General features: G+C 50.1%; 1 protein-coding gene across 3 annotated transcripts; it reads left to right on the top strand.

The window, feature by feature from the left end:
• Nucleotides 1-465: 465 nt before the first annotated feature.
• Nucleotides 466-10789, top strand: GPHA2 (glycoprotein hormone subunit alpha 2). Of its 3 annotated transcripts, none has more exons than XM_081842544.1 (4): nt 466-680; nt 6599-6709; nt 7945-8129; nt 10506-10789. In XM_081842544.1, the coding sequence occupies exons 1-4, from the start codon at nt 554-556 to the stop codon at nt 10605-10607; spliced, it is 525 nt and encodes a 174-aa protein (XP_081698670.1). In that variant the 5' UTR covers nt 466-553; the 3' UTR covers nt 10608-10789. The 3 variants fall into 3 exon arrangements, with proteins under 3 accessions (XP_081698670.1, XP_081698669.1, XP_081698671.1); XM_081842543.1 differs by lacking the exon at nt 466-680 and adding an exon at nt 4511-4777; XM_081842545.1 differs by lacking the exon at nt 466-680 and having other exon boundaries at nt 6482-6709.
• Nucleotides 10790-12719: the final 1930 nt, after the last annotated feature.

Below are 12719 nucleotides of genomic sequence, written 5' to 3'. Positions count from 1 at the left end.
TTTGTGTGTGTGTGTGTGTGTGTGTGTTTTGAAAGCTGCCCAGAGTGGCTGGGGCAACCCAGTCAGATTGATAGGGTAACAACAACAACAACAACAACAACAACAACAACAACAACAACAACAACAACAATGGAATAGAACATCACCATTTTCATCTGAGAAATATTGGAGGGTATGCTACTGGATCCAATGAAGTGGAATGTCAGAAGAATCAGGACAGTTTTTCAAAGTCTGATAGTCATTTATACTTCCAGACCCCCCTCCTGCCACCCCCTTGTGCCCCCAGGTAATCCCCCCATGGGACAGTAGCACCCACTTTTAAAGTGCCGTGGTTGAGCACTTGCCTGGCCTTTGGAAGCGAGAGAGAGAGAGAGAGAGAGAGAGAGAGAGAGAGAGAGATATGCATGCATGTATTTGAGATGTTCTGATGTTCTTGCTGCATTCTGCCCTTTCTTCCCTTCAGGCAGTTTTGGAACCAGCGGATTTGTGGATTTGACACCCTTCAGCTTTTCTGACTGAGCAATTCCATCAGAGGCACTCAAGGAACGAAACAATGGGTGGCTTATCTTTTGCTCTGGAGGCACTGTGGAAAAAGTGGGGCAAGCCTCTCTGGCACACAAAGGCCCTTCAGTCTCCTGTTCTTCAGCTGGATAGAGCAAGTCTTCTCTCGCCCAGGGCAGGTGAGTGGAAACTCCCAAGAAGAGGAGGAGGAGGAACTGCCTTGTCTGGCTGAAGAGCCCAGCCTCCACCAAGGCCAAAAAGGCAAGCCACTGGACCTGGATGGGTGGTGCGCAGCACTGATTTTCTGCCCCACCAAGGGAAGCCAGTTACTGGGCAAAGCAGAGTTGGACTTGAAATCTGGATGCATTAATGCAATTCACCGCTGCAGTGCTTGTTAAAGCATGTATAAAAAGGTAAAAGGACCCCTGACCATTAGGTCCAGTCGTGGCCGACTCTGGAGCTGTGGCGCTCATCTCACTTTATGGCCGAGGGAGCCGGCATACAGCTTCCAGGTCATGTGGCCAGCATGACTAAGCCGCTTCTGGAGAAGCAGAGCAGCGCACGGAAACAACGTTTACCTTCCCATCAGAGCGGTACCTATTTATCTACTTGCACTTTGACGTGCTTTCGAACTGCTAGGTTGGCAGGAGCAGGGACCGAGCAACGGGAGCTCACCCTGTCATGGCGGGGATTCGAACCGCCATCCTTCTGATCAGCAAGTCCTAGGCTCTGTGGTTTAACCCACAGCGCCACCCACGTCCCTATACATGTATACTTAGCATGTATACTTAGCAGTAAAGTCTCATGCCAATGACAGAGCACAATCTCTGCATACAGACTTTTTCCCTGCCCGAAGATTAGATAAATGCTGCCAGTCAGAGCAGGCAATACAGAGGTAGGGGGACCAACATGGTCCATGAAGGCAGCTTCTCTTGGCAGTTAAAGGATTCCAGTTTGACTCCAGTTATGCTTGCGATACCCTTAACATGTCCCTGAAATGCCCCAGCAAGATACAAAAAGAAAATTGAATGGGCTACAAATTTCATTTATTTATTAAATTTATAAATGAACAAAGAGACAATTCATTTAGGGAAGGTCATAGCTCAATGGCAGAAGAACACAGACTCGGCATGCATAAGGTCACTGGTTCAAGTCCCAGTATCTCCAGTTCAAAAGATCTGGTAGGAATTGATGGGAATGGCCTCTGCCTGATCTGCTGCCTGTCAGAGCAGACAATATTGGGGTTGGCTAGACCAAGTGAAAGCTGGACCATAAAGAAGGCTGATCACCGAAGAACTGATGCTTTTGAATTCTGGTGCTGGAGGAGACTCTTGAGAGTCCCATGGACTGCAAGAAGATCAAACATATCCATTCTTAAGGAAATCAGCCCTGAGTGCTCACTGGAAGGACAGATCGTGAAGCTGAGGCTCCAATACTTTGGCCTCCTCATGAGAAGAGAAGACTCCCTGGAAAAGACCCTGATGTTGGGAAAGATTGAGAGCACAAGGAGAAGGGGACGACAGAGGACGGGATGGTTGGACAGTGTTCTCGAAGCTACCAGCATGAGTTTGACCAAACTGCAGGAGGCAGTGGAAGACAGAAGTGCCTGGCGTGCTCTGGTCCAGGGGGTCACGAAGAGTTGGACACGACTAAACGACTAAACAACAACAACAACAGACCAAGCGTCTGACCTAGTAGAAGGCGACTTCCTAGAGCATTGGATTCCAAACTTTTTCCAGCTGCTGCCCCTCGGTTTCATAGACTCATCCCCCGTGCCCCCTTACCCTACCCTATAAAAAGCATGATTTGGAATAGTATCTTGCATGAACCACCTAGGAAGACAATAACTCAATAACGTTCAAATCAGGAACAATTTAATTGCACATTTGTACAAAATCCAAGTAAATTCCACCAAACGGATTAACTTGATGCACTGATAATACCAGCTTTTCAAAGCCTTATAGTCATCCATACTTCTAGGCAGGAGTTGGAAAGGTTGACACCCCCCCACACAAGGGCGCAGGCCCAGAACTGGGGGCGGGGGCACAAAATTGTGCCTCTCCACTCTGGCTGGGAGTAGCTAGGAGCCCACCTGCTTTGCCATGTGCACCTTCGCTCCTCTGAATGACCAACATCTCCTTGCCAAGGGTGCAAGGGAGCCTACATATGTTCCTGCTTCTAGCACTTCTTGCTGCCCCCTTGCTTCTTAGAGAGCCCCCCACCCACCCACCCAGGGAATTTCACTGCCGCCCAGGGTGTGGTACCCTCGCTTTGGGAACTATTCACTGTCTTAGGCACCATCTCTGTCATTTTTTCCAGCACCTACTGAAGACCTTCCTCTCCCAACGAGCCTTTTAAGTGTGGATCTCGACTCTCGTCTGCACCTGTACTGGGATTGTTTTTATTAGTATTATTTCATCACTTCTTGTTTGATGCCCTCTGCTCCTTTGGGGAGAAGGAGGGCATATATATTCAATAAATAAATGTGGCTGCAGACCTGGTAGTCACAATCCAGCGGCATCTCTGCGAGGGTCCTCCTGGGTGGAGCAAGAGCCTTGTGTCCTGGAATAACCTCCGCGCCAAACTGGATAAAGCACCGCTTGAAAGGGCAATTGCATCTTTGCCGAAGCAACAGAATTACCCACTTAGCGCACACAAGAGCCAGAAGACTGTCAGGCCCCTTGGCAAGGAAACGGGCTGCCTTGGCGCCTACCCGCTAGCTCAGATCACAGAGCTTGGCCCGCAGCGGTTTCCCTTTCTGGTCACTTGAACACCTTCAGCCCAATCTCCTTTCTGATTCCCAGCACAAGAACAGGAGGAAGCTGCCATGCCCTGTGCCAAACCATTGGTCCATCTAGTTCTGTATTGCCTACTCTGACTGGCAGCAGCTCTTCTCTCTCCCAGCCCTCCCTGGAGATGCCAGTGAGGATTGAACCTGGTGCCTTCAAAGCACTTCCACTGAGCTGTGAGCCTTTGCCTACTGTCCCCATTGAGCAGTTTCCCCAGAAGGAGGTGGGCCGGTTGGGCGACAGCCACTGATGCCCCTTGGCCCAATCTCAGCCAATCCACCCACCTCTCTCCTTACGCTCACATATCCTAGAATCGTAGAATTGGAAGGGACCCTGAGGATCATCTAGTCCAACCCCCTGCAATGCAGGAATATGCAGCTGTCCCATACAGGGATTCGAACTTGCAAACTTGGCATTATCAGCACCATGCTCTAACCAAGTGAGCTATCCAGGTCAGAGCATGATGAACAAAGGGAAGATTTGCCTCTATCCAAGGCTGAGAGAATTCCAGCTTTCCAGCCCTGATCCCCTGCCTTAAAGTCCTCTACTTTCCTGGGTTCCGGGGCCACATTTGAGAGTTGTGGTGGGCATGGCAAAATACTTATTCTGCAGCAGAAAAAAGACTGGCTGTGCTCAGAACCTCTCTGCAAGACACCTAAACACACCCCAACATAAATGAAAGAAAGGAAGGAATAGGCAACACCCTCCCTGGGACAACCACCCCCCATAAAAACTTGATTTAAATTTGAAGGGGGGGAGAACAATGCCTTGACGAGTGCCAAGGGGGCTGTCAGGGAATGTCATATTGCCAGGAGGAGATAATACTGGAGTTAGTGGACCTCCAATGAAACTCACTCATTACATTGCTAAACTATGGAACTCACTGCCACAGGAGGCAGTGAATGGCCACCAACGTCATGGTCAGAGGCAGGAAATGCTTCTGAATACCAGTTGCTGGAAGCTGCAGGAGAGGGGAGGGCTCTTGTGCTCAAATCCTGCTGGTGGTATGTTTCCCTTGTGGGTGGGCCACTGTGAGAATAGGATGCTGGACTAAATGGGCCACAACTCAGCCAAGGCTCCCCCCACATTCTGTGCTTTTTCTTGCGCAGATATTCTATGTCGGGGGCAGATTGCAGGTGTTTGGGGAAGTCTAGCTAGCCAGCTGCGGGCTCGGTTACTGCAGGGCAGCAGGGCCCAGAACAGCACAAACATTCCAGGAACTTTGAAGGGCAGACAAGTTGTGGCGCTTGGGTTTCAGTGGGGCTTCGGTTTTGGCAGACGGGCGGGCTGCTGCGTGAGTGGCACCGCTTTACTTCTCCCTGTCAAGATGAAGTGGGTGGGGAGACAAGGGAGGTGGGAGCTTAAAAAGGAAAGAGCTCAGGTGAAGAGGAGAGGCAGCCACCTGAGATACAGACACCTCTCGGGACTAGAGACAAGTCAAAGTCTGCTTTGTTGGCCTGCTGGAATAATTCCATCAAGCTCTGCAGGTAAGTGCATGAGCACATGGAGGCTGGTTCGGACTCAGAGGACAGTTTGCAAGGATAGAAGAGATCTGGGTGATGCAAACTGACCCGCAGGCAGAAGCTGGGATTTTGGGCAAGTCACAGTCAGCCTTGGAGTGATGCTGCAAGGGATAAAGGTTGCAAAATAAAGCTTAACTTTATCCACTACAGTGGTACCTCGGGTTATATACGCTTCAGGTTACAGACGCTTCAGGTTACAGACTCCACTAACCCAGAAATAGTACCTCAGGTTAAGGGCAAAACGCTGAGTCATCGGAAGCTCAGCCATGTGCTCCGTCACCCACGACTCAGGAGTCTGGGTTGCATGACAATACAATCCACGAGATGCCACAAGCTCACGCTGTTTTTATTTTACTTTATTTTGCCACATTTTGAGATTTAAACATTTTTGCTTGATCCACCTCGCCTTCATCGCACTGGTGACTACCATGACATTTCCTTTCCCAAATACGTAGAAGTATTTGTTAAATGACAACAATACTTATGCTGTACAGTGGTACCTCAGGTTACATATGCTTCAGGTTACAGACTCCGCTAACCCAGAAATAGTACCTCGGGTTAAGAACTTTGCTTCAGGATGAGAACAGAAATTGTGTGGTGGCAGTGGGAGGCCCCATTAGCTAAAGTGGTGCTTCAGGTTAAGAACAGTTTTAGGTTAAGAATGGACCTCCAGAACGAATTAAGTTCTTAACCCCAGGTACCACTGTACTTTCAATGTAGTTTATCTATGGAACTCACTGCCACAGGAGTCAGTGAAGGCCAGCAACCTAGACAGCTTTAAAAGAGGATTAGACAGATTCATGGGGGTATCAATGGCTACTAGCTACATTGGCTATGCTCTGCCTCCACAGCTGGAGCAAAAAATGCTTCTGAATACCAGTTGAGAGTTGCTGGTTTCCCACAGGCATCTGGTTGGCCACTCTAAGAACAGGATACTGGACTAGGTGGGCCACTGGCCTGATCCAGCAAACAAGTTCTTTTGTTCAAAACCACTTTGCACACTCAACATGATGTGCAAATGGCACGTCCCAATTGATTGGTGCGCAAATAGACCTGGAGAGGGTGGGGCAGGGGACTTGATGCTGCAAATAGGTTGCTGAGACATCTCAAGCAGGTCATTGCCAGCAGCTGTTGCAGTTTTTAAAAACTTTAGTCCAAAACATCTGGGAGAAATCTACAACTCCCATCAGTCTCGGCCAAGACGACTGGGAGTTGTAGTCCAAAATGGTCATGTTGGCTGGGGGTGGTGGGAGTTTGCAGTCCAAAGCATTTGGAGGGAGGCAGGTGGCTTCGATGATGCCACAACCAAAGACGGAGGGGGATAGGATAGACGTCTTCAGGTATCTGAAGGGATGTTCCATGGAGGAGGGAGCAAGCTTGTTTTCTGCTGCTCCAGGGGGGAGGACCTGAACCAACCGATTTAAATGGCAAGGAAGGAAATTCCATGTAAACATTAGGAAGAGCCTTCCGAGCTGTTTGACAGTGGAATGGGCTTCCTCGGAAGGTAGTGGACTCTCCTTCCTTGCAGTTTTTTAAAAAGAGATTAGATGGCCATCTGCCAGGGATTCTTTAGCTGTGATTTCTGCATTTCAGGGGGTTGATGACTTTTGGGTAGTCCCGTCTCACCCAACAGTCCTATGTGTGTTGTTTTGTGCATGTGCTCTCTCTCTCTCTCTCTCTCTCTCTCTCTCTCTCTCTCTCTCTCTCTCACACACACACACACACACACACACACACACTGATGTTGCTTTGTGTATTTGCCAATGCCAAGCCTCTCTCTTTCAGAGACCCCAGAGGCCATGCCAACTCTCCTCTCTGCCACCGTCCTCTCAATGCTGCTGGCCACAGGCTGCTGGACTTATGAAGCCACCCCTGGAATCGGTTGCCACCTCCATCGTGAGCTGCAGGGCTTGGGGGTTAGGGGGGAAAAGCAGCCAGTCCTCAGCAGGGGTCTGTCGGCCTCCACAAAGAAGCAGTGGGGAGGGAAGGTGTCTGGGCCCTTGCTGAGACACCCAGCCTCGTTCACTTCTTACACCTTTAGGGCCTGGTGTCCAGCGCTCCCAAGAGTCTTGCTCAATTCGCTGCAAATCCTGCCTTGCGGGGGGGTGGACTAGATGATCCTTGGGGGGTCCCTCCCAACTCTACAATTCTAGGATTCTATAATAAAAGTTATGGGCTGGCTCCAGCAAAGCTAGGTAATTACATAGATCAATGCAACAGTGATACCGATCCAAAGCCTTTCAGAAACAGTGGGTTCAGAATCAAAGACCCACAAAATGAGAGATCTTCCAGGGATTTGAGCCCTGCTGGAGATGCAAGGATCTCAGCCTGGGAAGGCAGGAGACAACAAAACAAAACTGGAAACTCTTGCCTTTTTTTTAATTGTCAAAGCAGGTTTTTGGATCATCCTGGATTGTCACCAATTATTTAGAATCCATGCTTGGTGGATAGGTTCACGATAAGATTTCCCCCAGCCCTAAAGAAAATAATAGAGAGTATATCTTAAGAATTTGAGCAGATTTTGTTTTTTTAAAAAACTCAAACAACAGGAATGTTATGACCATAGGCCAGGGGTCAGCAACCCGCCGGCTCCAGAGCTGCATGTGGCTCTTTTACACCTTTGCTGCGGCTCCGGGGCGGATACTAGCGAGGGGAGGAGGTGCATTGTGTGCCCTGACACTCCCTACTGTTTTAAATGTCGCAATGGTTTTGCGGCTCCCAGTTGTTTTTTTCTTCAGCCCAAGTGGCTCTTTTTGTCTTAAAGGTTGCAGACCCCTGCCATAGGCCAATAAAAGCCCCTCCCCCCTTCTTTTTAAAACAGGGGTTGGGAATACCCTTTGTATTGAGCCTAACTGCTGTGTGGGGTGGAGTGGGCGTTAGGGAGACTGGGGGCCAGAGGGGGCCGCATCTGGCCCTGAACGAGATGGAGAACCCCAGCCCTGTTCTAAAGCAAAAGCATTCCTTCCTTTGGCATGTTTTTAGGGTTGCCATGTGTCCTCCCCCCCCCCCGACATCCTCTTTTTCAGGGGTAAAATTTCCTTCCGGGTGGATTTCTTATATTTGCGAAAATGTCATGTGTCCTCTTTTGCTGCCCACCCACGATTGCCCTGCTCTTCCTCCTCCTCTCCCAGCTTTCAGCGTGACCATCAAGAGTGACCCCCGAGGGAGCTGCCGCAGCAGGCAAACGGTCCAGGCCTGCGTGGGCTACTGCGAATCCAGCGCCTTCCCCTCCAAGTACTCAGTCCTCCTGGCCAGCAACTTCAAGCACAACATCACGTCCGTCTCCCAGTGCTGCACCATCGCCAAGATGCAGAAGGTGAGTGAAACCGACACCCATCTAAGTAATTGGAACCTACACACACCCTGCAACCGGTTTGATGGTGGTTGCTTCATGCAAACACAGAGTTAAACTGCGGAACTCACTGTCGCAGGATGCTCGCCAACCTGGATGGCTTTAAAAGAGGATTGGGCAAATCCATGGAGGCTATTGGTGGCTTCTAGCTATGCTCTGGCCAATAATAAGAATAATCATAATAATTTTTTATTTATACCCCATCCATCTGGCTGGGTTTCCCCAGCCACTCTGGGCAGCTTCCAACCGAATATTAAAAACAATACAGCATCAAACATTAAAAACTTCCCTAAACAGGGGAGTTGTCTTTTAAAAGTAAAATAGTTGCTTATTGCCTTGACATCTGCTGGGAGGACATTCCACAGGGCAGGCACCACTACAGAGAAGGTCCTCTGCCTGGTTCCCTGTAACCTCACTTCTCGCAGTGAGGGAACCACCAGAAGGCCCTCGGAGCTGGACCTCAGTGTCCAGGCTCTGCCTCCACTGCATACCCTCCAATATTTGTCTGATGAAATAATAATAATTTGCTATTTATACTTTGCCTGTCTGACTGGGTTGCCCCAGCCACTCTGAGCAGCTTCCAACATATTAAAAAAAACATAATAAAACATTGAACATTTTTTTTTAAACTTCCCCATACAGGACTGCCTTCAGATGTCTTCTAAAGGCTGTAGTTACTTTTATCTCCTCGGCTCTGGATTTGCATAATTCCATTTCCATACCACCCAACATTTCTCTGCTGAAAACAGGAAAAGCAGGACATTCCGAGATCAAATCAGAAACTGCAACAGCTTCTGTAAATCTGAGACTATCCCTGGAAAATAGGGAAACCTGGAGAGTCTGCTGGCACCGTTGGGGCAGCAATGCTTTTGAATACCAGTTGCTGGAAGCCACAGGAGGGGAGAGGGCTCTTGTGCTCGGGGGTCCTGCTTGTGGGTTTCCGAATGACATCTGGTTGGCCACTGTGAGAACAGGATGCTGGACCAGATGGAACCCCTTTGGCCTGATCCAGCTAGCTCTTCTTATGTTCCTATAACTAGCAGTGTGGTGATGGAAAGTGTGGTGGTGGCCCCAGCCCCTCCTGTTTGGTTGGTTCAGCCAGTGGAGGTGGAGAGAATGATAGGCACCAAGTCAGACCCATTGGTTCATTTAGCTTAGTGTTGTCTACACTGACTGGCAGCAGCTCTCTGGGATTTCAGGCAGGAATCTCTCCCAGCCCTCCCAGGAGATGCCAGCAGGGATTGAAACCGGGACCTCCTGCTTGCAAGGCAGATGCTGTGCCGCTGAGTAATGGCCCTTTCCCCGTTTACGAGAATCTAGAGAAAGGGGTAGATTGCAGCTCACGAACCTCTGGACTGGGCTGAAGGTGAGCATAACATGGCAAAGGCCTGGTTAAAAAAGGGGCTGAAGTGGGCGGTCAGAGCAGGAAAAGCCAGGCTCCCACAGCATGGTGCTGAAAATGCCAAGATTGCAGATTTGATGAGACAGCTACATAGTCCTTCAAAGCACAGGGTTGAACTGGATCATTGTCAGGATCCCTTCCAAATACAATTCTAGGATTCTACAATCCTAGAATTCACTGATGGTTAAGCAGAAGTTGGATGGTCGTTGGTCGGGGATTATTTAGCTGTGATTCCTGCCTTACACTGGGTCGGTCGTGGATTAACCCTTGGAGGTATCCTTCGAATTCTACAGTTCTAGGATTGAATCCTAGAACTGTAGAATTCGAAGGATACCTCCAAGGGTTAATCCACGACCGACCCAGTGTAAGGCAGGAATCACAGCTAAATAATCCCCGACCAACGACCATCCAACTTCTGCTTAACCATCAGTGAAGGAGAGTCCACCACCTTCCAAAGTACAGCTCTTACTGTCAGAAAAGTCCTTCCTATTGTTTAGTTGGAATCTCTTTCCGTGTCAGAGCCAGTGTGGTGTAGTGGTTAAGAGTGGTAGATTCATAATCTGGTGAACTGGGTTCGCTTCCCCGCTCCTCGACCAGCAGCTGCTGGGTGACCTTGGGCTAGTCACACTTCTCTGAAGTCTCTCAGCCCCACTCACCTCACAGAGTATTTGTTGTGGGGGAGGAAGGGAAAGGAAAATGTTAGCCGCTTTGAGACTCCTTCGGGTAATGATAAAGCGGGATATTAAATCCAAATTATTCTTCTTCTCTTCTTCATTTGAATCCATATGTTCAGGTCCTCCCCTCTGGAGCAGCAGAAAACAAGCTTGCTCCATCTTCCATGTGACAGCCCTTTAGATAGTTGAAGATGGCTCTCCTTTCACCTCCTTGTCTTCTCCTGGCTAAACATATCATCTTCTGCTCTTTTCTTTCTCCTACAGATTAAGGTGCATCTGCGTTGTGGGGCCACCCGGCCCGAGACCATAGAAGTCTTCACAGCAAAGACTTGCCAGTGTGACGTGTGCCGCCTCTCCAGATATTAGGGAGTTGGCGGTCCCATCCCTGCTTGCGGCCTTTCTATGCTATCAATCGCCAGCTCTCAGTACCCTGGTCTCCCCCTTCCCCTCTCCCAACCAGAGTTTGCTTAATTCAAGGATGTAGCCCAGGGGCAGCTGCCTGCAGAGCCACGCTGACACCTACCACATCCCCCAAATATTGCCTCCTTACATACAGTGGTGCCCCGCAAGACGGAAAACCCGCTAGACGAAAGGGTTTTCCGTTTTGGAGGCGCTTCGCTAAACGAATTTCTCTATGGGGTTGCTTCGCAAGACGAAAAAATCTTGCGAGTTCCCGCGTTTTTTTTTCCGCTCCCCCCCCCTTTTCCTAAGCTACTAAGCCGCTTAACAGCTGATCCGCTGATAAGCCGCTTCTCAGCTGATCGCTAAAAGCCGCTAGACCGCTAATAGCGCTAATCCGCTAAGCTGTCAATGGGCTTGCTTCGCAAGATGAAAAAACCGCTAGACGAAGAGAATCGCGGAACGGATTCTTTTCGTCTTGCGAGGCACCACTGTACATGGCAAACTAGCAAACTCAACTAGCCTGAAGGCTGCAGTGGCGGGAGAGGCTGGGGCCATTCCCCCCCCCCTTGTGGGGGCTCTGCCCCACAAGTCACAAACGCAAGCAAGCAGAAGAAACCTTTTGTGGAAACAAGGAGGATATAAATGCAACGAAATAAAATAAATATAAAACCACAACCATGTTTCTCCTAGCTCTTTTCACCGTTCAGATCTCGGAGGCATCAGTGCCACCTGCCCAGCTGCGCTCCCCCCAAAGCCACTGACATCAGACGTCAAAATCAGCCGTGACATGGAAGGTTTCTCTTTATTGAATACAGACTCGTCCAGCAAAAGGAACACAGGGCAAGGGCGAAACTTTTAATAAATAAGACCGACGACGCCCCTGCCCCCCTTCAACAAAATAGCTCTCTTCTGCAGCATCCTCCCTCCCCCCCACCCGCCCCACCCCACCCCTGGGTGCCTCGGGGCCTCCCCCCTGTGGAAACTACACGAGTGTGGCATCTAAATAGACTATAGAAGAGGAGGTGTCCCCAGATACTACAGTGCCCAACTGGCTTCAGTGTTCTGCTAAAAAATAAAACTGTAATACACTCAATGCTCCCCCCCTCCCCAAAATAACCACCCAGTGACTATTCTTCTGGTTACAGATAATGTTTTGAGGTCATCATGCCGAGCAAAGAGGGAGGGGTGGCAGTGGTGGTAGTGGGGAGCTTTTAAACCCCCCCCCCCGCTCCCCACACACAGATACTAAACCCTTTGGTGGAGGGGGAATGATATAGTCAGCAAACCAAGGCCTCCCCCCGACCCATTTATCGCCACCACAACCACAGCACCCTAGTATTTTGGACCTGGAACACCACAGATGCTTCTCCCAGCTACCACCAGCCCCAGTCAGGGATGGCGGAGTCCCACAAGACCAAATGTTGTCATCCCCCCCCCCCCCCGCCACAAGACCTGAGAGAGAAGGAGCGAGATTGCAGCCACCGCCTCCCCCTCCTCCTGCAGAGAGGTGGTACACCCTTGTCTGCTTACCCTTGAAATGTCCTGACCCTCAATGCTCCCCCACAAAAAAATCAATTTCCCAGCAAGCATTTCCTACCCACCCCCACCCCCCATAATCAGAGGCATCCCTGCTTTCCACCTGTGCAACAACCAGCCCTTCTAAAGTGCAGGAGTTTGAACACTCTTCTCCCGTCAAGATCGCCCCCTCCCTCCCCTTCTAATTGGTGGAAATAGGGAGCTGAACGGGGGGGGGGAGCGTGTTAGAGCTACACTCCATCTTGGGGGGGGGGTAGGGGGCTGTGAGAATCTAAGCAAAGTGCACCTGAGTCTCTCTCTCTCTACCTCCCCCCCCCCACACACTCCTGACCACCCAAGAATGCAAAAGTGTGACAACTATAAAAGCCCCAGAGGCGAGGAATCTCTTCCAGGGGGACACGCACCAAACTCCCCACCGCCCCCCCAATAAACTGCTGAAGGGAGAAAGCAGCTGTCAGCCCCCCACAGCCCTAAACCCAGAGGGAAGAACCCCAGTGCGCTCCCCCCGCTGTCGCCTCCCATGAGAGCATGCATAGGCCC

This window comes from Podarcis erhardii (genome assembly GCF_964252035.2).
Source record: "Podarcis erhardii genome assembly, chromosome: 15".
Lineage (NCBI taxonomy): Eukaryota > Metazoa > Chordata > Lepidosauria > Squamata > Lacertidae > Podarcis > Podarcis erhardii.
This window is presented reverse-complemented; position numbering and strand designations above follow the sequence as displayed.

Coding starts and splice junctions, on each gene's coding strand:
- GPHA2 (XM_081842543.1), top strand. CDS start 4,618: ATGAAGTGGGTGGGGAGACAAGGGAGGTGGGAGCTTAAAAAGGAAAGA. Junction 4,778..6,598: donor AATTCCATCAAGCTCTGCAG/GTAAGTGCATGA, acceptor TCTCTCTTTCAG/AGACCCCAGAGGCCATGCCA. Junction 6,710..7,944: donor AATCGGTTGCCACCTCCATC/GTGAGCTGCAGG, acceptor CTCCTCTCCCAG/CTTTCAGCGTGACCATCAAG.